Source organism: Bactrocera neohumeralis, chromosome 6 (genome assembly GCF_024586455.1).
Source record: "Bactrocera neohumeralis isolate Rockhampton chromosome 6, APGP_CSIRO_Bneo_wtdbg2-racon-allhic-juicebox.fasta_v2, whole genome shotgun sequence".
Classification (NCBI taxonomy): domain Eukaryota; kingdom Metazoa; phylum Arthropoda; class Insecta; order Diptera; family Tephritidae; genus Bactrocera; species Bactrocera neohumeralis.
In genome coordinates, this window is record NC_065923.1 from 35,234,389 (window position 1) to 35,261,452 (window position 27,064).

At 35.0% G+C, this 27,064-nt stretch overlaps 1 protein-coding gene across 3 annotated transcripts in view; it reads left to right on the forward strand.

Moving 5' to 3' along the window:
* The first annotated feature begins 1,108 nt into the window (after positions 1 to 1,108).
* Positions 1,109 to 27,064, forward strand: part of LOC126762993 (protein vein) — a 136,492-nt gene continuing 110,536 nt past the window's right edge. For all 3 annotated transcript variants that reach the window (XM_050480132.1, XM_050480134.1, XM_050480135.1), the window contains exons 1-2: positions 1,109 to 1,181; positions 13,006 to 16,141. In XM_050480132.1, the coding sequence (XP_050336089.1) occupies positions 13,780 to 16,141 (2,362 nt within the window). In that variant the 5' untranslated portion in view covers positions 1,109 to 1,181; positions 13,006 to 13,779. The remainder of the gene's footprint in view (positions 1,182 to 13,005; positions 16,142 to 27,064) is intronic.

Below are 27,064 nucleotides of genomic sequence, written 5' to 3' on the forward strand. Positions count from 1 at the left end.
TTAGGGTTAGGGCTAAAAATCTTCTAGTAGAAGTTATGTATGTGTCAGGTAGCGAACTTTTCATTTGAACTATTATGGTTTTCAATGAGGCAATACTTTTTTCCGGAGATAGTCTCTTTGACAGCTGAACATATTTACTCCGGATCATGGATCGGTTTCTCTAGTGAATAATGGGTGTCCTCGGAAACGCCATACAGTGTGCACCGAAAACGCTATTGCTGCTTTGGAGTCCATCCGCTGAATACAAGTTAAACGTTGATGGTCGCAAGTTCGTTGAATGAGTACAAAACAAACTATAATAATCCATAAATATTTGTTGAAACGCTGTGGCATCCACAAAATGTCACTATTTGATATTTTCCATGAACAGAAAGAATCATTAGTAAAATGCAATGCAGGAACGCTATAGTGCCATTAATGAATATTTCATGTCTGAATTGAACGATTTGGATGTGGACGACCTTTGGTTCCAACTAAACTATGTTTATTATCATTCGAAAGAAAATTTTTTGGCATTTATTTTTTGAAGATTATCTCTTTCAAATGTTGGCCGCGGCTACGTCTCAGATGGTGCAGCCGTTGAAACCAATTTTCCGTGACTCATTCGAGCGTTTCGACCGACTGATAACTGGCGAATGACAATCGTGATGTCTTGCTCCAAGGTCTGGCACGAAAATATCGGATCACCCGTGATCTCAACTTGACCTGGCTCGAAAATATCGGTTTACCCGTGATCACTACTTGGATCACCCTCAAAATAATAGGCATTTTAGAACAGCTAACATTTGCGCCTTCTCTGTGTAGTAACATACTCTGTTTTTAAAGTTATTAGCAAACTGTCTAATTAGCAGCTGTTTAAATAACATTTGATATGTACATCGGTGTTTCGGCAGCGCGAACATCAAACATGCTCGACAGCGCGTACGTTAACGTATGCTGTTGGCGCAACTGTCAGCGCGCACAGCGCATGCATAGATATTTAACATGCTGACAAGCGTGCCGAACGCAGCGCTGTTAACAGCCGAGTGCGCGAGCCTCCGAACGCAGACGGCAATGCGGCAATGCGACGGATGCGAATAAGCAGCTGGTTTAGTGATAGTTTAATAATCGTTGAGTTCACATCTAATGTCGGAAATCGCAGTTCCCAGTTCCGCATCTGTCTTTTGATAAACTTTATTGAGGTTGTTTGAAATTAATATCCATCTAGCTCTATATGTAAGCGTGTGGCTGCGTTGCATTCAAACATTTCAGTGCTCAGTGCCCGACAACAACACATATTTAACACCACCTACACCCAATACAAACACAAGTTAACGAGTGAATTCGTGAATTCAAAAACTCTCCGGTGTTTCAATACATTTTTTGATGAAATAACGCACGGAAATTACACAAAATTGAAAAATGCCGCTGAATAAGCTTGGAAAAAATATAAAAATGTTGTTGTGAAATATTATTCATCGGCTGAAAGTGAATCAACAAGAATATTAAATAATAGTGTATTTAGTTCTAAGAAAAAAAAATAAATAAATATACCCAACAAGGTGAATCATGAAATAGCGCTTATGGCATACGAAATCGTTTTTGAATATCACAAGTGAAATTCGAATTTGAAAAGTAAGCAATTGGAAATAAGTAGACACCTAAAAATCAAAAAAAAAAAAAAAAATGGTTTCGAAAATATGTTGTTTGAAAAATTTGAAATTGTGGCAACACTGCAATAAAGCATGATAACTTATTGTAAGTTGCTAAGTGATTTTGTTTGTTGTGAAAATCGAATATACCGTCGGTACTGGATTTGTTTTTGTTTCTGAACAATTTTTCCACGAAACGGATCAGCCAGCTCGAACTCGAGCAGAACTACTTACGAGCGAAAGCTCGATTTGGTTCTGTCCATGTTGACCACAGAAAATGCGAAAATTGAAAACGCGTCGCACACACAACCGTTGCGACGATACCTTAGCAGCTGCACGGCCGTGCCCGCAGACCTACGAGACGTCGTAAATGTTTTACAGTTGTACGTACGCAAAGCATATATATGTACAATGGTGAACCAATGTGAAAATCGGCAAAGAAAAATCCATGTATAAAAATAAAAACAAGCATACGTATGTATTTATGTGTGTGTGCGTGTGTATACATGTGTGTGTGTGGGTATTTTTTATTTTAGCGAGCAAAGAGACGTGAAATTGGGAAATTGTGAACTGTAGCGGCAAAATTGGGGCAGCTCGCTGACGATAGACAGTCGGCAGGTCGCTAAGAGACTGTGTTAACTCAAAAGAAAGTGTGAACGAAAAAATCAAAAAAAAAAAAAAAAAAAAATCGAAAAGTCAAAAAATGCATTTTCAGTGTTTTCGAAAGCTAAGTGAAACAAATAAAGTGTATACAACATGGACGTGCGTGTATAATCTGGTGTTGTTTGGGAATGAACTGTGCGTTTTTGAAAACGAAGCGTTTGAAAATGTTTAATGAAATAACAAATGGCTGTTGTGGATAAAAACAAAATTACATTCGCGGTATATGAAGCAGTGTTTGACTTGAAAAATTAAATTTTTTTTTGTGTATTACAGCCCTACAAAATAGATTGGAACAATATTGTACGCGATCAAACAATCAGTATGAAATCGTAGCAGTTTTCATACAAATTTGATAAATAAATATCGTTAAATATTTTTTCGAAAACAAATTTCTTGCAATTGTATGCAACAGTTATCATACTGAACCATACTTTAATTGGCTACATACAGCTTAACAAGAAATTATATTTATCAACAATGTGATTTGCCGCCGGACAGTTAAAATATGGCTTTGACAGTCTCAAGAACTTTATCAAATGCCAACCAAGTTCAGATTTATATTGACGAATAGAACAAACACAACAATAGCATGAATCGTATGAACTGACGTATGTAATTGCATTGAGATAATAACAGCACAAAAGCATGGAACAGTTTTATATTATAAAACCCACCCAAATCAGGTGTCCATACTTATACGCTATTTTTAACTAGAGAACTGTGTTTTTGGATTTTTTTTTCTTTTGTCGAAACAGCAGAGTACCAAAGTAGTGGGTAGAGAAAATATATAGAGACTATTGGCTGTTTTCGTAATTTAATCAGTTAAATTTTTTTTAAATTTAGAGCATCCACTTAATAAATACTAATTCAATCGATGCACAATCGATGCCTTGAATCATCAGGAGCATTTCCTTTATTGTCTTTCATAGCGCTCTAGAAGGTAACTTTGTAGGTTCGGGTATTCCGGTATTCGTAAAATTTATTTTTGTAAAATTTCACACAAATATATGAACAGCTCTTTTTCTTTCATTGTCACCTTGCCAGCATAAGTTTGAAATTCAGTTAATTGTAATATTTACTATTTTACAAATAATTTTTCTTGGTAAAAATACTCACATATTGTCATCTAAAATGCAAAATAACGTAACATCACTTTTCATAAGTTGACAGACGAAGGCAAAACGATATAATAGAAACCTGTAATATTGAAAAAATTAGAGTTTTGGTTATAAAATGGTTATATATTGGTTATACATTGGTTATATTGGTTATACATTGGTTACATTGGTTATAATTGGTTACATATTGGTTATATTTGACAGCGGCAGCTGAAAATTTTATGCTACATATGGTACATATGTACGAGTAATATGATGTAGGGAATCGTAAGCCATAAAAAATACAATCTCGATGTTTTTTTATGATACCGTTGTTTGCATTTAGGATATATTTCTTTTAAGCATATACATATGTTACTGTACTTGTATAGTTTATTAGTAACCACTAACTTGGAAGGCTGAATGACCTATAGTATTTTCTTGATTATTTATATTCTAAAAAAATAAACAACAAGAAAAAATATTCAGTTCGGCTGCACTGCAGCTATAATACCCTCACAAGTGCTTTTTTCATAGCATAAAAGCGTATAAAATAATCGTTATTCTGATTTTGCTTGGCCAGTTTGCAAGACAGCTATATGCTACATTGTTCCGATTTGTTCCGATTGCTTGGATAATAATACATGTCAATTTTCGTGATAATATCTCGTCAAATTAAAAGGGTTTTCATACAAGCTCTGGGTTTCGATCCTTCAGTTTGTTTGGCAGGCAGGCATGCTACAGTGGTCCGATCTGAAAAATATTGTCGAAAATTGTAGCGATTGCTTGGATAATAATGCTTGTCAAATTTCGTGATGATATCTCGTCATATGTGAGGATTTTCAGGGTTTTCATACAAGCTCTGGGTTTCGATCCTTCAGTTTGTATGACAGCTAAATGATAAAATGGTCCGATACAAAAAATATTTTCGGAGATTGTAGCGATACTTTGGATAATAATACATGTCAAATTTCATGAGGATATCTCTTCACATGAAAGAGTTTTGTATGCATAATTTAAACGTTTATGATCTTTCTTAACTCGAACTCTTGAATTGGCGAACTTCATAAATCGAACGCGCTACGCAAAAGTATTTGAAAACTTGCTTTAAGCGTACTAGAAGTCCTTCATTTTTAAACCATACCCCAAAGTTCCAGAATCCACTGGTTAATCATTTAAGTGTACCGATTTTCAATAAAAAATATTTTAAATGGAGTTTCTATAAATAAAAGTAACGTTTCTTTTGTATAATGCAACTAATGTTTCGACTTAAGTAAAAGTAGACACATGCAGCTGTCTTCATGAAAATAGTAGTGCTATAATTTCGTATATTTAAAGATCTTGTTTCACATATTCTGACTTGTCAAGAGTTAGGAAAGAGTGAGATACAGCTCCACATGATTTGAAGTGGTATAAAATGCAATGATAAATTGAATAATCGTGTAGGAAAATGTGAAAAAAATTGTGCTTACGCGATATGTAAAAATTAACAAAAAACAAGCTCTCAACTCTGTATTCATAACTTGAATTTTTTATGGTTGTATCCCACCAGCACTACTATTTGCATTAACTTAGCTGTATATACTTATACAGTTGAACTTCCATAACTCAAACTACCCTAACTCGAAGTTCTCCATAAGTCGAGCTCTTGAATTGGCAATAGAAATCAAATTTCCTTCCATAAATCGAACTTTTAAATTGCCAGGTTACATATTCTCTAAGTAACATTTTTCGGAGAAATCCCAGTTTGTAAACAGCTGCTCACGTAGAAGTCGCCGCGCGCATTTATCCTTTCAAATGTTATTATTACAGTTTATATTGAGGTGGACAATGAGATTTGCTCAGCCGGATTTCTAACAGGCCATGGAAAGTGATAAGTATTCTGAATAAGAAATTATTCAAACGCCATGCAAAAATGCTATTACTTTGCAATTTTAAATTCATATTTAAATAGGAATATTAATACAACTAAAGATCACTGCAAAGCACTTAACAGTTTAGAATCCCTTTTCACTGAAAAAAATATTTGTATTGTTAACATAGCGTCATCTGTTGAATACTTACTAATCTAATTAATAATTATCGCCATCTGTTAGAATCTTTTTGAGCTAACAGATAATTGTGACTGTCAAATACGAGACAAACAATATAAAAATAATTAACAATAATGTAATATTGCGATTATAAATTGAGATGTAAACTATCCTATATCTCAAGTTGGTTCAAATTGCACACGGTGTGCAAACAAATTTAAAATCGGTTCAGTAGTTTAGGAGTCCATCGTGGACAAACAACGCGACACGTGATTTTTATACACAAAGATATGCTAAGCCAAAACCTACAGAATACATGTTTTATTTACAAAAGTAACAAATTTTATGCGAAGTAAATAAATCACACAGTGTATAGCTGTAAATCTATATTTTAGAGCTTTTCGAAAAATTTTATGTTATAATGAAAACTTCTATGACTCAAAGTCTCTCTAACTCGAAGTTTTTTTGTGAATAATTGTGATTTGAGTTAGGCAAGTTCAACTGAATGTATACAAACTACATAAGAGAGAAAAAATGTTGCCTAAAATAAACAAACTTTAACCGTTAGTAACTTTTTAGTGGTAACCTGGGTTTCCTCGAGTAAAAAGAGCATTTTTGCAACATTTTTTTTAATGTAAAAATTTAATATTTTATTAGAATTTTTTGTTGTTACAAACATACACTATTAACAAGGAAATACTGACATTTGTGAAAAAAAAATTTAAATTCGGCAATTGTGACGACATATTTTTTAAGTTGTAATAGAAAAAAATCCTTCGTCCAAGTCTTTAAGAATTGTTTCTCAAAGACCTGTGTAAAATATTATGACAAACGGTTGAGTAGTTCTCGAGAAATCATGCCAACCGATTTCAAAAACATAGTTTCGAGAAAAATGCGTTTAAAAACGGCGCACATTCTCAAGGCTGTATCTCGAGCGCGCAAATTTAATCGGATCAACCTTCGAAATTTAATCGGACAATATTCTAGAGGTTTTGTAGAATTTAATAAGACAATAAAAAGTTCAATTTTTTTTAAAACCCATAAATCCCATATAAATGCTTATCTTTGCGAAAAAAATTGTAAGAGATCTTTTTGTAAAGCATGCAGTTAACAACAAAATCCATGAAACAAGTTGGAAATAGAAAGCTATGAGGCGGAGGATCTTACCGTTACAATTAAGAGCTCATATTTGGAGAAATTTTTCAGAGTAACAATCGAATAAAAATATTTGTTTTTTTTTAGTCTCACTAAATTCCAAATCTACATGAACAAACTTCTATTCATCTGATTAAAAAAAGTAAAAAAAAAATTATTCATCTATTTTTATACCCTGAACAGGGTATATTAAGTTTGCCACGTAGTTTGCAACACCCTAAAGGAAGCGTCGGAGACCCTATAAAGTATATATATAAGAGATCAGTCGAGCTGAGTCGATTTAGCCATGTCCGTCCGTCCGTCTGTCTGTATATATACGAACTAGTCCCTCAGTTTTTAAGATATCGTTTTGAAATTTTGCAAATATCATTTTCTTTTCAAGAAGCTGCTCATTTGTCGAAACTGCCGATATCGGGCCACTATAACATATAGCTGCCATACAAACTGAACGATCGGAATCAAGTTCTTATATGGAAAACTTTCACATTTCGCAATGTATTTTCACAAAAGTTGGCACAGGTTATTTTCTCAGGCAACAATTTAATCTCCGAAGAAATTGTTCAGATCGGTTAACTATAGCATATAACTGCCATACAAACCGAACGATCGGAATCAAGTTCTTGTATGGAAAACTTTCACATTTGTCAAGATATATTCACGAAATTTGGTATATGTTATTTTCTTAGGCAACAATGTAATTTTCGAAGAAATTGTTTAGATCGGTTAACTATAGCATATAGCTGCCATACAAACTGAACACATAGTTACTAACAGAAATGCACCTGTGAAGGGTATTTAGCTTCGGTGCAACCGAAGTTAACGTTTTTTCTTGTTTTCTTTTTTTTTTTTTAAGTCGTCCGTCGCGAAGCAAAATTAAACCTTCAAGAAAGTCAAAGAAAATGAACGCAAAACTAACACATCCATTTTGTAAACAATGTTACTAACATGCGCCAGCAATTACCGGCGAAATTAACTGAGACAGCTACTAGAGAGTACGCTCTTATTTTATGATTATTTTATTTATATTATAATCATCAAAATTGCATAAAAATTAATTCGAAATACGCTAAGAATTTACCTGCCAAATGAAATTACTCACCGATTCGCAAAGGAAAACGCGTGTATTTCAGAATTTTCAAATTCGAATTGTGGGTGTGCATCCAACGAACACGATCACAAAGTCACACACACACACATACACACCAACAGAACAGCATTTGCATACATGCATACACAAACAAACATGCATGGCAATATTTAAAGGGGGCTCTAGTGATATGCCGCTCGATAAGGCGAGAGAATGCGTGTGAAATGCTATGAGCAACGCGATATATTTGTTTGTTTGAATAACGTACATAGTACATACATACATACAAACATATGTACATACGTGTAAGAGCCGCACGCCCAAGTGCCCGTGGTGGCGGCGGCATGAGCGCTAAATATAAGAACGCCGCTATATATAAACATACATATATACATATGTATATATATATATATACCGTATATTTGTAGTTATGTGTAGATATGTATATATGTATAATTTACATAGCATGTGCATAAATTAATGTATATGTGTGTGTATGCATGTATGTACATGTATGGCCTTAAATGTGAGTGCGTGCGATATGTGAGGCTGAATGTACACAATCGCATGTATCAAATATAATATAAACACATTTGTACGCACATATACACCCACACACATACAGACAGACATAATTATTCTTAATGCGTTGCTCGCGCATGAAAATCTTTTGAATTTTCCTCGACTTGGCGCTCGTCAGCGACAGCGACAGCGGCACAGTCACCGCCGCCACCAACACAGCAACAATAGCAGCTGTTGCCATCATATTTACATGCGTACATACTGTATACATATGTATGCTTGTGTGTGTGTGTGTGTAGTCGGCTGCTGTCTGCGGCACTTCACTTTGCTTCACTCAACTCGGCGCTCGTATTCGGTCGAGCGACTCGATCGTTGATCGCTGATCGTTTTACGAGCATGCTCGCGTATACAATATCTCTGTCGGCTGCTTATTTTTGTTGCTACCGATTTGATTGTGTTTGTTTTTGTTAATGTTATTGTTGTTGTTGTTGTTGTTGTTATTGTTGTTATCGTTGTTGGTGCATTTGCCGCACACCGCCGTTTTTTGTTTTAGTTTCTTTATCAATGTTGATGCTGATGCTGTTGCTGTTGGTGTTGCTGTTGCGTTTTTTGTTATAATTACATTGTCTAAAATTAGAGAACGTGGTGTGTCTGGCATATCGCACATCTCGGCTGCCAAGCGGGTAGCTGCGAAATTGAAACGAAAACGCTGAACATTGAAGAAGTGGCAGCAACGTTTGTACTCTACTTGTGTTTAATTGCATCTCGTCTCAATAGACCCAAAGGCGGGTCACCGTCAATGGCATCCTAATCAAATAGAGATTGAGATTCAGTGCCAGAACGGCTGCTGGTGCGCTCTCTTGTAGTGGCAGCACTAACAACGATACAGACAACAACATACACTTTATTGTTGTCGCCTCATCTGCTCACAGTTCGTTAAGCTCATCCTCCTCATCGAGACTAGTTGTCGTGGTCCGTGGTTTTCGTCAATCGTTTCTGCTGTATGAGTCGGAGTCGGTGGCGTTAGCGTTAGTGTCGCTGGTATCGGCAACGTCTTTGTCATCGTCGTTGATATCGCCACTGTTTCGTTGTCGTCGTCGTCGTCATGGTATTGACAATAAGAAAACCCTGATGCCGAGGATAAGAGTTGCAGCGAAGGCGGCGTTGAGACGTTGGCGGCGTCAGCAACCTGACTACACTGTGTATGAATCAGCGCTGAAATCGTAGACATACATATGTATATACATGGCGACACGCCTACATAATACATGTATGTATGTATGTACATAGACACGAATTTGAACAATTGTAGGAATGTTTTGGTTTATTTGTAGTCCATCCAAATGTGGCGCTTCAGTATTCACTAACTCCTGCTAATTAGCTGCTATGAACTAAATCAATGTCTTGGGTGCTGTCATTATCAAAATTATTGCATATTTAGTCAAATGCATTTAAAGCTCAGACTTTTCTTACAGGGCAGCCCATTCAAACACACATTCACCCACACACACACATTTAGTGTTTTTCTGTTACCACTACAGTTCGTGTATATTCGTATCCGAGTATTTTCTGACCAGTCATCAGCGAGCATACACGAGCCGATCGACTTCGTTTGACATTATTGTTAACCGGCAAAAGCACATGCCGGCTAAAATCGGCGAAATAGCGCAATCTGCCGCCACAATTCCGTTGAAAATTACAACAAAAGAAAATTCAAACAATATAATAGTATAGAACTCCGTTAAGAAAATTAAATTTAGCAAAAAAAAAAAATATTTTGCACATCCTGCTTTGCTGGCTGATTAGCAGCTTCACCTCGGTTTAGCCACACCTGATTCGTGCAAGCCCCTACTCTCCTGTCTATGCTGGCTTTGACACATATGCATCTTTTTTTATTTTTTTCGAGAGCAGCAAAAAACACTGAATTGAAAAAATCGAGGCTATGAAATCTCCAGCCGCTTCTGCATACGCAATTGGTTGGTTAAGCTTATTTCCTCCAGGCATTACGTATACGCCATGTAGAGCGCTGCCCGCTCGATACATTTACCGGCAATTGATTAGGCTGTCTGCCTTACTGACCATTTGTTTTTTTTTTATTTTTCCGTACTCTTGTGTGCATATGTACTGTTAGTATTGTAGTGAGTGAACTTGCTCTTTGCTAATACCGAGTTTTTTCTGTAGTGAAGTGAATGTCTGCTGAATATTATTTTTAGGTGGACGAGTTAATATTTAGTAAATATCAAATATATGGAAGAACCTAAATAAGTCTTTGATTCGCCAAGTGAATCGAACAAGCAATAGCATTTTTTCAAACAATTTGGTAGCACTGGCTTGCAACCATGCGCTCACAACTTCGTTAAAAGAAACACTTTTGTAGCCTCTTAAATTTGCGGCGTATGTTTCTGATAAACTAATACCTTTTTAGTTAAAAAGACTAACTTTTATTTTTGTGAGAAATTTGGCAAATGTGCTATTCAAAATGATAAAATTGGTATAAAATATTTATAATAACACTTGGTAACCCTGGCATCCGTAAGGAGAACTTTTATAGCTACCCTATCAAAACCATAAGTTATGACCCTCTTAAGCTGCTTGAGAGGACCCAGCGACTCCGCATTAAATAGTAGCCGATAAAGTTTCTCGGTTCTCCTTAGCCCTATAGTGCGTCAGTAATAACCTCCTCAATTTCCCCTGCAAAAGAAGGTACGACTGGGTGCTAGAACCGGACTAATCTGACCCCTTTACTCACCTCATCGCTCATGGACACACCTTATGAGCTTGCCCATGATGCCATTCCGCATTTTCACACGAAGTTGATGGAAGTAACATGAATGGTGAGAATATTTTGGCACATACATAGAAACTTTCCACACAAGGACATGATTTTGATCATTCAGTTTGTATGGCCGCTTTAAGCTATATTAATCCGATATTGACGATTCTAGCAAATTAGTAGTTATATATATACTATATATTAATTGAACTTTTTTTGAGGAAAAAAAAAACAAAAATGGCGAACTTTCAAAAAATGGCAAACTTCCAAAAAATGACGATTTTACTTAAAAAAAACCGATTATTTTATATAATTGATCGTGTTAAATTTTTTTCGTGTATTTTTTCGAAAAGTTCATTCAAAAACAAAAATTTAAAAAAAAAGGTCCCCAAAAGTCAATTTCTACAAAAGTTATGGCTATTTGAAAATAAAAAAGCGTTTTTTTGAAAAATTCATAACTTTTTTTGAAGTTGGACAAAAAATTTTGAAAAAATTCTCAAAAATGTTTTTCAAGGGATAGAAAAGGATCGATAAGTTTCAGCAAAATCTAAGGGGGTCGTGTTCAAAAGTGGTCGATTTGGTATGGAATACCTCATATACATATACTCGTATATACAGACGAACATGGCTAAATCGACTCAGCAGGACATGTTTATCGTTAAAAACATTGTGACAAAGAAGTACCTGCAAATTGTAAATAAAACGCGAAATATTTATTTTGTCAACTTCAAAGTAATCCGCACTTTTGCCAACGATTTTTCCAGTACTCGAAACACTTTTCAAAGGCACTTTTTGGGATGGACTTCTGTTCTTTCAGCGAATTTAGTTTTATCTCTTCGATCGAATGAAAACGGATTCCATGGAGAGGAAATTTTAGTTTGGCGAACAAGAAAAATTACGCGGAGCCAAAGCTGTGGTTGATAGATGGTATTCATTGCGTGTTTGGCTTCAAATTTCGTAACAATCGTCGCTCCATGTGATGGAGCATTGTCATCATGTAAAATCCATGAATGGTTCTTCCACAATTCCGGCCAAATAGAAGTCCTTATTGACCGTCTGTTCCTCCGGAAAAAATGCATGGTGCACCAAACCACGAATATCGAAAAAACAATGAATCTCAACTTGATTTTTAAACGTCTTCGAGTTTTCTTTTTTTTTTGCTTTCGTTCGTTTTTCGTTTTTTTCGCCCATCTCAATGATTTTTGATTTGTCTGCATGTCAAACTCATAAGCTCATGTCTTAGCGGGATGGGAATTCGAACGATCAAGCATGTCCAAAAAGATCTGTTTACGGTACTCTTTTTGAAGAAAATTCATCTTTATCGAGACGAGTCGAGAAAGAACGCTTTTCATATCCAAAATAACCACCAAAAGCATTCGAAGCGACTCGCAAGAGATGTTGAGCTCTCTTGCCAACACACTTGTCTGAATTTTCAACCCCAAACTGCTGTTGTAAACAAACTGGTAGACAGATCGCGCTTATATTTGGCATGGTAATTGAGAACAGTCCAACCAACTTAGTAAAATACATATTTTTGAAATATCATTTGCCCGGGGAATTTAACTACATTTCCGGGTACTTTTCTGTCACTATGTATGTGTATATATAGGGCCTTCGGCTTTGCTTTCTAGGTATTACGATCTAAGTATACCCTGTCAAGAGTATAACCATGAACAGAACAACAACATTTGGATATCTGTGTAGAGCGTCGTGTTTATTTCATGCTAGATTTTTGTCAGGTAGAGTGAGACAATTCCAACTCTCGAAGCTTGTACGGAGACTTAAGGAAAATAAAATAATTCGTGTGTTAAAAATTATGCCAAATTTGGCAGCCAATTTAGACATTTATTTATATCGTTTTAAATATAGTATAGAAAGTGTCTAAACCGGTAAATAGAAACCGAAACAATCAGAAGTGCTAAAAACACCACTCAAACAGCTCAAACACACAAACATTCAACGCATTTCACAACAATTAGAAATTCAAATTCACAAAAAAATGTTTACTTTGGGTTTGCTAAGATCAAAATTTTTAATTTTCCAGAAAATCGACATCAAGTGGAACAGCATTAACATTTTACTTGATATACATATGTATGTGTGTATGTGCTAGTGTATATAATACAATACGCTTTGCGAGAGTCAAGAGAATACCTATGCAAGAAGTGTGCTTAATGCGACAAAATGCAGCACGAAGAAAGTGAAAATAAGTGGAAAAGCATTGTGAAAAGAATTTAAGAGAATAAAAAACGCATTAAAAATATAAAAACGGAGTTTCGTAAATATTCAACAACAAAAATTAGTGATTTAAAAAGCAAACATTTTCGTTATAGACGCAACAACAACAACAGTAGAATAAGTGACAATGTGGCTTGCGAATCATACTTATCGACAGCATTTCATGCGAAAGCCACAACAACAACACGGACACACGGCCAAAGCTAAAGGCAGCGCAGTGCCCGCCAGGCAGCTTGTCAGCAGTTAAGGCAGCAACAACACAACGCGAACTGCATTCGAGAGTGAATTCAAAAATAATACAAATAATAACAACAAACCAAACATAGTTTATGCCGGCAATTCGAAAAAATTTTCCAAAGTAAAACGCAGCTTGAACTATTGTGCAGAGAAGGCAATTAAAAAACTAAAATTAAAATAACAAAAAACAATTAAAAAGTTGAAGAAGTAAATTGTAAGACGGGCGCGTTTAAAATTGACCAAATTCAAACAAAAACGTCGATTGTCGCTGGCACAAAGTGAAATTCGGTGTATTCTGTGCGTCGCTGTAGAGTTGGTACTAACTCTCCTACGGGCGGACGCCATGTATGCGCGAGTATTGCGCAAATGGAGTCTACAAACGAAACCGCAAGTATCTATGAACATGTGGCGGCTGCTGCTGCTCACCCTGCTGCTGATCTGTCTATACACAACGCCGGTCACATGCCTTACAACCGCCTACGCCCAACGCCTGCGTGTGAATCGGAGCACAGCGCCTGCCACCGCGCCACTGATTGCCACCGCGTCTGCGACTGCCAATGCGGCGGCAGCACTAACGGCACCTCTACCAACAACAGCAGCAGCAGCACCAGCGGCACCAGCAGTGGCGAGTGCAAGCGCACGCGAAATCGTATCAGCAACACAGCCGCTCACGCCTTCAGCAGCAAAAGTAGAAGCCGCCACTGTTGGCGACATCATCGAAGAAAGTTTCTACATACCCGTCGATGGCGCCGACGCAGATAGCAACATCTATGGCGGCAGCAGCAGCCGTCTAGTGCAAGCGCTAGGCGTTCATGGTGCAGCGGGCGCAGCAGCAGGTGTAGATTTAGTGGGGCACAGTGGCAGCAACGACGGGGCGGTCAGCGGCAGCAGCAGCAGCAGCAGTAGGATATTTAGCAGTAGTAGTGTAATGAACAGCGATAACAGTGGGCGACAGCAACAACAACATATAAAACAAGCGCAGCTATATAAACAAACCGTTGGTTGGGACGCAACCGAAGCAAATGCAAACGATTTGGCCTACGCGTTTTATCGGCGCCCAGAGCCACAAGCATTCTACCAATCAGCGAAAGCTTTACAAGCAGCCACAAGGCCATCAGCAGTAGGGATGGCGACACAGGCGCCAACAACAGTATTTAGACCGCAGTTTAGCGCCCACTACGTGGCGAATGATGAACGCGTTGCCAACGATGGTGATGAGGAGGATGATCATGAGGAGGAGGAAGAGGAGAGTGAGGAAGAAGAAGCTGAGGATGTGGATGATGATGTCGATGGCGACGCCGATGTGTATGCGCATGCATCGGACGAGGGCGGCGACGACGACTATGCTCGTCAGCAACAAGAAAAAGTTCCAAATAATAAAAATAGTCACATAATTAATTTATTTAAACCATATAAGCATAGCAACATTAACAACTACAATACCAATAACAATCACAACACCAACTCAAATTTACATAAAACACATCCACAGCAACTGCAACAACTCACGCGCAGCAGCGCGGCAACTATCCAACCAGTACACACAGCGCCCACGATTAGCGACGCACAAACGTACGCGGCGGGCAAGCGCAGCTACAAGGCGCGACGACATGTGCCGCTTACAAATGCACAACAACAGCAACAGCATGCATTGCGATTGCATGCCGCGCATGCGCCAAAGAACGCACTCACCAGCACACCGCTGCCCATCGCCGCGTACCCCACCAAGAAGGTGTACCAGCTGGTGAACGGCAAGAATTTGACGCGCCTTGTGCATATCCTGCCGCCCACCCATTACCGCTTTACCGCTTATGAAATACCCGCGTCACTGCCATACCGCGGTGAGTTGTCGGAGCAGCAGCGACGCGCGCTGCAGCAACAGCACGAGCAGCAACTGCAGCAAGATCAGACGGCGCGCTCACGCCGCGATTCGCGCGTCTTTGGTTTGGCGCAGTCCATGAGCAGTGGCATTAACGCTGGCTTCTACAGCATGCAGCAGGCGCCAGAGCTCACATTGGCGCAACAATTGAACGCACAACAACAACACCAGTACCAACGCTTGCAACAAGCAAGCAGCAGCGCTGGTGGCAACAGCTGGCAGCAAATGAGCGGCAACATGTACCAACGCCAAACGCTGGAGCAGCATCGCCAGCAACAACAGCATAATCATCATAAACACCAACACAACAAGGGCGCGCAAGGCGGTATGGGCGCGAACAACAACAACCATCAACGTAATACGCACAACGGTCATCATAGCAACAACAACAAACACAATCAGCGTCAACGTCAACGCAAGCGACCGCGACGCTATTGTTCGGCGCGCGATCCGGCACAGTTGGCGTTCGAGGCGCCCATCGTGTTCGAGGGTAAAATCACATCGATGTCACCGGACCGCCGACACAACTTTGCCGCCACAGTGCAAGTGCTGAACGCATACAAACAGCAGATTGGCTATCAGGTGAAACGTGAGCAATTCGTGCGGCTGCAGTTCGAATATATCAATAGCAGCGGCGAATGCGACATCTATCGCGAGCAGCTGCGACCGCGCGGCCTAGTGCGCGGCGACGAGCTGGAGCTGCAGCGCACCTATCTATTCTTTGTGCAACAGATCGATATGCGCAACTTCACCATACTCGGCCAGCCGATCAGGAAGACGCGGCGCGTCATCGAAGCAGTGAAGGATGCCGTGAGCGAAAATTATGGTGAGTTGAAATTTTCGTATTTTTCAATTGAAATATTTTAAGAGGCATTTAGAGCAATGGTTATATTTCGCAATTAAGTTGGAAAATTCCAACTTCGTGTTATTGCTTAACACCAACAATACAATTTATGTAATAGTTGGTGCTCAGACGTTTTACACATACCTCGAATAGTGCGGCCTTTAGGACTCTGTTCAGACGAGGACTGTTGTGTCGATGCACAGAAAAGTTAGCAGCGGCATGACAGGATGTTGTGTCAAAACAGTTTTATAGACCGACCAAACAGGCTTTTCAGATGAGGACTTTTTTGTCACCCCAGCTGGTTTTGGGGTGGATGCGCTACCAAAAGAAAATTTGTCGATGTTGAGCGATAAAAATATCATAGTCTGAACGCAGTTTTAGGTTCCGCGATTGCATATCAAGTTTATACCACAAACAATGAAATTCGTTAGTACCAACATGAACGACACAAGCTCCGATATATGAGATGCGGTCTCTAAGGCCATGTTCAGACGAGGACTGTTGTGTCGACCAAACCAGGTTTTCAGATGAGGACTGATTTTAGGTACGCGCAGATACCATGAGAAAAGACGTAGAGATCGTAACGCCACACCAAGAAAATTTGTCGATATCGAGAGTCCTCGTCTGAACTTTTTCGCGATAAAAAAGTCTTCGTCTGAACGTGGTTTTAGTTTCCTGGAATAGTTTATTGTGTTAAACCTTATCAAACGCGGGAAATTTTTGAGGATGACGGTACGCAGTGTTGTTGTAAACGAATATATATGTTTGATTTAGGCATGCTCTTTCATGTACTCACGTATATGGATATGAGCCCTTATGTACACGGATCAAGATTCAATATACTTCTGCAGTTCTAAGCGGTTTCAAAACTGCAAGCCTTAGTATTGAAAATTCTGCTATGCGGTACATGAACGTTTGACGTTACTGATGGATACTCATTCTGTGGTGTAGCTTCTTCATTTCCTCGTCGCGCTTATTCCATTCTACGCTGTTGTCATTATTATTACTGTTGCTATTTTTGTTTTATTTGTTGTTTTTGTTGTCAACTTCACGCTCTGCTAATAGCCACTAGACCGAAATAATTTATTCAACACACCCGTAAACGAGACAGACACACATACCATCCACACACACACACACACACACATACATACACAAACAGAGCATTTTATGTGTGGAGAGGGAGGTAAATTGCATTAGATGTATGTGTGTTGGTATGCCACACAAACACACATACAGTTTACTGCATTTTAAAAGTTTTGAGTTCTTTGTTTGAGTGTGTGTGTGTATGGGTATGGTTGCGCGTGCGCGTGCGCGCATCGCAGCATGTGGAACGAATGCGCTGGCAACATTTCTTTACTCAAATTAAACTCAACTGCGTTTACAATAAAAATTTCGTTACCCGCAACCAAAACAACAACAACCATGACACCAAAATATATTAAATTTTTTGGGAAACTGTTTTTGCTTTTGCTTCAACACATACAGCCATGCGCCACCACTACCACCACAAATCGCAACGCTGCTGCAACTGTGCTTCCGTTAATCACTGATACCACCATATTTGCGCTTTTTGCTATTTTTGTTGCTATAATAACAAGAATTGCATAGAAGTCGCATGTGAGCGTTGACGCGCGCCGTTGCCGCGCGCCTTTCGCCCTCACTTGCTCACACGCCCAGTGCTATCGTTGATTGCTGCTGTTGCTTTAGCTGCTCTTCGTTATTGTTTCCTTCCTCAATTCAGTTGGCGAAAAGTAGCAAAGCAAATAGAATAAAACAATTGTTTGTAAAATTTCCCGCTCGCGTTGGTTTTGCTGGCAGCGCGCGCGCCGCATTGCATTCAGCTGACCGCGACGTTGTAAGCGTTGCGGTTCAGCGCGCGCACTCGCTCGTACGCTCGCTGACTCCGTCCACTTTGCGTATTTGCTTAGCGCTTCTTTGTTTTAATCTCCTTTTTACTCTGTGTTTGCTCAAAAGTTTTGTTTTATGATCAGCGCGTTGGTTTATTTGTTTTGCCGTTGTGTTTTTTTGTTTTGTTTTTGTTATTTAATTTTAATTTGCCTGCTCCCTTTGTTTTATATTCGTTTTGCTACCATATCTGCTACCAGTTCGACTTTATTGCTTTTTTTTACTTTTGTTAGACGGCGTTTACATGGAGACACTTTTGTCGCGCTCATTATCGGCAAACTCTCTATTGGTGTCACTCTGCGCGTTCACACGTGGTAAAAGTGACCAGCATCTCGAGTAGAGTTCTTCTGTTATCTTGCAACTATGAAGAGAATTTCAAAATGAAAAGTAGTTTCTAAAAGAATTTCTTAGCAGTGAACTGTTACGAACAAGAACCCGAAGCGTGCCACCCGAGCACCAAAGGCACGGTCCTTTCGCCTTTCCAAAGAAAAAAAAAACGGTTTTGGCGGCAAAAGAGCCCGTACGTGACACAAAACGTACCACCCGAGCACGAGAGGTACGGTCTTTTCGTGTTTCCTCGTCATCCGCTCACTCCCAAAAGCCCGCTTTGGGCGACAAAAGAATCCGTGTGTGAACTGAAACTCATTTTCGTTTTGTTTCTGCATTTATGCAGTCACTAACGACGCGTTTTTAATTTCATTCATCAACAATATTCAGTATGAATAACAGTAACAATACAACGACGATGTGCGACCTCATGCGTACGAGTCCACACTTGCATCGTTCAAACACAGATGTTCGTGGGTTCGTGTGTAAAAACACAGCCGCTAACAACTCCACTCAACGTTGGGCCGGCTTTTTACTACTACAAGGTGCGTTCCAAAGTAAACAGGACTTTTTGAATCTAGCGGCCCTGGATAGTGCCATCTATATGTGGACTGCTGCGTTAGAATCTGTTATCTTTAACGATTTTCCAGTGAGAATTTCAAGACGTTTCATGGACTGTGAAGGTGAAGTGGAAGTGAAGTCATTGCGTTTTAAGTGTCAGTATGTCTGTGTTATCGATGCGAAAATGAGCCTCGAACAAAGAGCCAACATTAAATTTTGTTTTAAAATTGGTAAAACTTTTACTGAAACATTTCAATTGATGAAACAAGTTTATGGCAATGATTGCCTATCCTGTAGCAGAGTGCACGAGTGGTTTCAATGTTTTCAAAGTGGTCGTGAGGACATAAATGACGATCAACATGTGGGCCAATCAAAATCTGTGTTCACCGGAAATTCCATCGAAACTGTGCGTGAATTCATCAAAAATCAGCCGAAACAAAGCTGTATTGAAACAGAAGGAGACTATTTTGAATAAAATAAATTGATATTGCCGAAAAAACCATTTATGCTGTTTTTTTTTAAGTCCTGTTTATTCACCTTATATGTATGGGCGTATTCTAAGCAAACGTTTGGACTTCCTAGGCGTATTCGCATAACTGCTAGGTTTAGCGTAGCTTCTTCGTGACGAAAACTGCTCTTTCTAAAAACCTATAAAAATACTGGAAATGAACCCACTTTATATCATCTGCCAAAAGATCACATCAGGATCGAAACTATTTGCTTGCTGTGTATTCAGCATTCTTCAATTATTAGTTTTGCTTACATTTTATGGGCAGTGGGCATATCAAAGACATCAACGGGTAATTTTTAGAGTCAAATTTTGAAAGGTCGAAATTTTTGCTTGTACATATATTAAACCTTTCCTATAGGGTTTCTTTTGAACCATATGGCTACCTACTTCTGCAACGAATGCGAATGCTCGCAATTTCCCTTCTATATATAAAACCTATAGCGACTGATTACTATTTATTGTTTTAACATTTTTTTCATGCCAATTCGCTTTTATAAGTCTTCTCATTGACAACTTCAGCTGCAAATAATCGCACATATGCATATAAATATGTATATTTAAACACATATACTAGAATATTTTATATGGCATATGTACACTTTACTTCACAAATCAGCTGGAATCAGCTGTTTTACGCGACTTTATCAGTCCATTAGCATATATGCATATATCGTGATTTTTTAAGAGCATTTTTTTTAAAAAAAACGTCATAAAATTTGCAAATCTCATCGGTTCTTTATTTGATACGTTAGATTGGTTCATGACATTTACTTTTTGAAGATAATTTCATTTAAATGTTGACTCATGTGGTTTCAACAAGATGGCGCTACATGCACATATGCGATATATTTTGAATATGTAGAACAATATCTCAAGAAATGGAAACACATATGCGATTTAACGCCTTTAGACTATTGGGGCTACGTCAAGTCTAAAGTCTACAGAAATAAGCCAGCAACTATTCCAGCTTTGGAAGACAACATTTCCGAAGAAATTCGGGCTATTCCGGCCGAAATGCTCGAAAAAGTTGCCCAAAATTGGACTTTCCGAATGGAATTTAAATGAAATTATCTTCAAACAGTACATGTCATGAACCAATCTAACGTTTCAAATAAAGAACCGATGAGATTTTGCATTTTATAGCGTTTTTTTTTAAATATATGCTCTTATAATAGTATATGTATATAAGTATTTATGTATGTATGTATAGTATAAGTGTGATAACTTCCCTTATGCGCACACGCTTTGCAAGCGCATATTTTATTGCTGTTGACTTTGTAAGTTTTTTTATGCCCTAAACAGGGTCGCTCTGTTCATCTGTCTGTATATATGCGAACTAGACTTTCAGTATTTGAGATACCGCTTTGAAATTTTGCACATGTCCATTACTCTTCAAGAAGTTGCCCAATGTTCCGAAGCTGTGATAACGGACTGCTGTAGCTTACAGCTGCCATACAAACTGAAGAATCGAAATCAAGTGCTTGTATGAAAAACGTTTTCTTTTGGCAAGATATCTTCACGAAAGGCGGAATGGATTATTTTCCAAGGGAACCTCGTAATATTCAAACATTTCTCAGACCGCATCACTATAGCATATAGCTGCCATACAAAAACGACGAACCAAATTAAGCTCTTCTTTTGTTTGTGAAGGGTATTCTAGCTTTGTTGCAAGCGCAGTTAAGATTTTTTCTTAATATAATATAATTCTTAACTTAATATAAATATTTTATTTACTTAAAATTATTGCAGACAATGTAATTAGTTTATTTTTTGTCTAGCTTTTTTACACATATTTGCTTTTTTGCTGAGTTTGATTTATGTTTGGTAACTGATTAGGTGTTGACTATGAGCGCTACGGGCACTAGATCTGCGAGTGAAAATTTTGCACTATAAAAATCTATAAAGAGACATACTTAAATCTTCATACTACTATACATTCTTTAGAATCTACGACGAGTATTCTCTGGTGTGTACGAGTAAATAAGCGTAGTTTAAGTGTGTATTCAAATAAAAACATACAACTAACGTTTTGTTCATAATTTTAATCTATAGTGTACCGTTACCTTGAGTCATTTTTGTTTGTTATCTTCAACGCAGTTTTGCTAAAATATAGTTTGCTTACCGAGATTACGCTATATTGTGCTCATATGTCTGGTCCAAGTGTGTAACTAGCTTTGGCAATACATAAAAGCGGAGTCGCTGTGGGGGTTAAAGATAAAACTGGAGTACTGTATAAAAAGCGCCTTAATTATGATTTCTAGCACTTTTTATCCCGCAAAAATACTACTAGTTCTGCGTCAGATATTTTAGCATTGCAAATATTTCACTGGAAACCTACAGATATTATTGCATATATGCGCAAAAAAATTTCATTCGGCTTAGTAAAACCTTTCGATACGTCTTAAATTTTTTAAGGATTTTTTTTTACAATTTTTAAGTGTTTTTTTAGTTATGTTTCGGTTCTTAACTTTTTGTTCACTTTTAAATTCTAGATCGCCTTTATCAAGATGAATAAATATCGTAAAAAATGGAAAAAAATACAATTTTTTAAGTTTTGTAATTTTTTATTATTTTTTATGAAGTTTATAATTTTATAAATTTTCTTATTAATTTTTATAAATTTAATAATTTAACATTTTTATATTTTTATAGATTTTTTAGTTTTCCATACATTTTATAAATTTAATTTTTTATATATTTATTATTTTATAATTTTTTTAATTTAAAATACTATAAATGTTAAAATAACACTTCTAGTTTAATTAAATTTTATTAAATTTTAAGATTCTACGTTTTTTATAGAAAAAAAGAATTGCACAAAAAGATTTATACATTTTAGTTTTAAACAAATATGATTTTATATTTTGTAATTTTATAATTTTTTTATTTATTCTTATGCATTTTTTATTATTTTAAAAATTTTATATTTTTTAAATTTTATAGTATTATAACTTTTATAATAATATTTTTACTTTAATTTTAAAATTTTACGAATTTTTATAATTATTATTATAACATTAAAGTTTTTTTATTTTTTATAAATTTTTGAAATTAACAATTTTATATTTGTATACATTTCTTTTTTAATTTTACTGTAAATTTTATAATATTTTAAATTTTTATAATTATTTTTTGTAAATTTTAAAATTTTGTTAATTTCATATTTTTTACTTTGTAATATTATATTTTTTTTTAATTTTATAGCAATATTTTTATAATTTTTTTTATTTTTTAATATTATCAATTTTATAATAATATTTTTATATGCATATATTTTTTAATTTCATATTTTTAAATCATACATTTTTTTTACTTTATAATAAATTTTAAAATATTAAAAATTTATTTTTTTTTTAAATTTCCCAATATTATAAATTTTAATTAAATTAATATTTTTATGAATATTTTTTATTTCATATTTTTAAAGTTTTTTTTAATTTTTAATAAATTTTAAAATATAAAAAAATTAATTTGTTTTTCATTTATTAATATTATAAATTTTATAATAATTTTTTCATATAATTTGCTCTTAATTATTCTATAAATTTCGTATTTTTTTAATTTTATAGAAATATTTTTATATTATTTTTTGTAAATTTTATATTTTTTTAAATTTCTATAATTATTTTTTGTAAATTCAAAAATTTTGTAAATTGCATATTTTTTATTTTGTAATATTATTAAATATATTTTTTTTAATTTTATAGCAATACTTTTAAATTTTTTTTATATTTTTTAATATTATACATTTTATAATAATATTTTTATATATTATATATTTTTTAATTTCATATTTTTAAATCATATAATTTTTTTTTAATTTTTAATAAATTTTGAAATATAAAAAAATACATTTTTTTTAATTTCTTAATATTATAAATTTTAAAATAATATTTTCATTTAATTTGCTTTTCATAATTCTATAAATTTCATACTTTTTTAATTTTATAAAAATATTGTTAGATATTTTTTTTATTATATTTTGTAATTTTTATAATTTTTTTTTACAAATTTTGAAATTTTATGAATTTCATAATTTATTAATTTTAATATTATAAATTTTCAATAATATTTTCATAAATATTTTAAAAACTTTTTATAAATTTCAAATTTTATAATAAAATTTTTTAGATAATTCAGTTTTAATATTTTTTAATAAATTTCAAATTTTTTAAATTTATGGTAATATATTTGCACATGCATATATTTTTTTATGTTTCTTATAAATTTTATAATCTCTATTTTTTTACTTACTTTTTACGGCAACGTTTTCTCATAACTATTGCATAACAATTCGGCATTTTACGCCCCCAATTAGCCGCGACTACCCCACCGTCTGCAGCGTTAGAGTTCACGTTGAGCATTTGAGTTCGAGTTTGTGACGTTAATTGGCTATGTTGACATTCGCGTTAGAACTCATTTGTGATCTTATCTGTCGCTGCGTGGCATTCTACTGCGTCCTCCTCCCTGTCGCCGTTTCACATTTTTGGTTTATCTCTGCAATTATCGTTTTGTTTCTACGGTTTTCTGCCTTTGTTTTGTCAGTATAGTGGGCTTTACATGCGTCTTTTCATATTTATATACGCCTACATATACATAGATATGGACAAGTGGGTATGTACATATGTATGTACTTGTTAGAAATCGATCTGAAATTTTTGTCAAATTAATCAAACAAGCGGCATTTCACGAACATTTGAAATATTTTGCTTTTGCTTGACTGTTTGTATGTGTGTGACTATTAGAATGGACATGAGAGTTTGTTTGTGTGCAGTATTTCGTAATGAAGTATTTTGTTCTTTTCGACCCACAATTGATTTGGAGTAGATAATTCGCAATGTCGGTCAGTTTTTATCAGACTCATACACATATTTACAATCAATCAATTATTTTAAAATTTTTTCGAGATTTTAATGTTTTGGTATCAAACCTTAAACACGTACATACATACATATATACAGTAATATTGTATTGTATTGTAAAGCTGCCTTCGCTCTTTAGGGGAGACAAATATTTTCCTTTCTTGGCATCACGCGGATTGTGGCAAGTTTTATCGTTGATCCACTGGCAACATCACAGATCGCTCCTCTAATCCGATTGCCACAAGCTTACTACTAACCAATCCTTAATTACCTATTACCTTTGTTACAAGTGCTTTCATAACGGAGCGCCGATCATCAACGGCTTCTAAAACTGGGAGCTGAAATAAAACGCGCGGCGCTATGAAATTACACCCGTCGCAATTAGGCCTAATTATTATGCAATGATAAGAATATTTTGCTTTCCTATATTGGCATACAAAAGGTTTATCTGAACTTTGATTTATTGTAGTCATAATTCATATTTTTTAGGCCTGATTAGATGGGCATTTGCGTTAAATTTCATAAGATTACGTTATTCAAAGGCATTTCAAGTTATTCGTCAAAGAGCCGGCCAATTCGCCGGCATTGGAAAAAGAAACAAAAACTGGGGAAACACCTGTAAAGCACCGCCACCCAATGTTGCATATGTGTGTGTGTGTGTGAATAACTGGTAAACAATATATGTTAACGGGCGTGTGTATTCAGTTGGTACAGTGAACTATCTTTAAGGCGGTCTACTTGATTGAAATGTTTGCAGCCAAATTTCCACTTATTGGGTAACATCGTAAAAAAAGCAGTGAAAAATAGTTGCGAATTGCGAATCTTTTAAATAAAAATTTTTTAATAAGAAATTAGTTTTCAAATATATATTAGTTACAAATGACTTTTCAAGTAAAAATTTTGAATTAAAAATTAGTTTTAAAAATTAAGCTTTATAACCATATTTTTAGATAATTATTTTTGATAAATTTCAAAATTTTTAAATTTTATAATAATAGCTTTTCTTCATCTTTATTAAATTTTAACATTTTATAAAATTTTTTTTTTTTTTGAATTTTTAATATGAATCTTAGAATAAAATTTTATATATATTTTTTTTTTTTTTTATAAATTTCAATTTAAATTTTTAATAATATTTTTCTTCATTTTTTAATCTGTGTTTTTTTAAGCCGATTTTTTTTTTTTATACCGTATTTGGGATTATTATGGTTTTTTTTAGTTTTCAGTCCTCTGTGTTGTATTAAAAATTGTTGTGTTTTATATTCGGTTTATGGGATTAATAAATTTTCTTAATTTTTCATAAATTTTAAAATGTTATAAAATTCCTATTTTTTAATTTTTTTGTTACAAATTATATAATAAAATTTTTTTATACATTTTTTTTTATTTTTTATAAATTTCAAATTTTTTAAATTTTATAATAATAAAATTTTTATATGATGTTTTTAATATTTTTTTATAAATTTCAAATTAAAAAAAAAATTTTTTCTTCATTTTTCATAAATTTAAAAATTTAATAAATTTAAATTTTTTAATTTCTAATATTACAAATTTAAAAATTAAATTTTTATATATATTTTAAATTTTTTTTATGAACTTAAAATTTTTTAAATTTTATAATGACATTTTTAGATAATTTGTTTTCAATATTTTTTTATAAAATTCATATTTTTTTAAATTTAAAATAACAATTTTTCTTCATTTTTTAATCTGGTTTGTGGTATAAACTTTTTTAATTTTTAAAATCTTTTTATTTCTCATTTTAATACCGTATTTTAGGTAAAAAATTTTTTTAGTTTTCAGTCGGCTAATAATCCGATATATGGCATTCAAATTTGTTGTCAATCTGGTATTTGAAATTAAAAAATTTTTATTATTATTTCTGAATCTCATATTTGAAGTTAAAAAGTTTTTAACGGGTATTTTCATTAAGATCTGTTTTTTTTGTTTATAGCCCGTATTGGGGACTACAAACAAAATGCATCGTTTGCAACTCTGATTGGAATCATGTAACCATTACCATTAAGATATCTTTCCCAAATTTTATCGTTGGATATCCCAATTCTACACCAAATTACAATTTTTTCACACCTTCTTTTTCTTAATTGGCGAAGACACAGCAGCTTACGCGGTTATAGCCAAATTTATCTACTCACTAAAATTTAATTATTTGCAAAATAGTGAAAATTTACAAAGCTTTTGTATAAGAAACACCTTTCAATATTGAACCCTTTGTATTCAACTACATTGTACGCGTTAACTGTGGCTCACTGTACCTGCTGCTACTCCTTAACTTCGAGTGGCGCTAGCTTATCAGTGCAATAAAACCAACAATTGTGACAATAATACTCGGAAGTGATAAGACTGACGAAAACATTAACCTGAATGGGAAAACAAAGCCGTTTGAAAGTAGGTTGGTTTTCTGTATAAATACCTGTTTTATTAGCCTCTGAATATGTAATTAATCATTCGCATTGTAATTTTTATAAGGTGCTCGCATACCAGCAGCTACGAACAATTTGCAAATCATTTCACAAGTATCACACGATAAATAGGAATAGAAATATCACGTACTTCCGAAGGAATACAGCCAAAGTTGTGCGCCCTCAAACCACTTCCATACTCACTGCCATATTCGTTAGTTGCGTCTGCTTCTAGAGTTATTGGCAACGCTTTCCAATTGCCAATAAGTTTTACTGTTATTTATTATGGACTTTTATAAAAATTTCTTTCTAC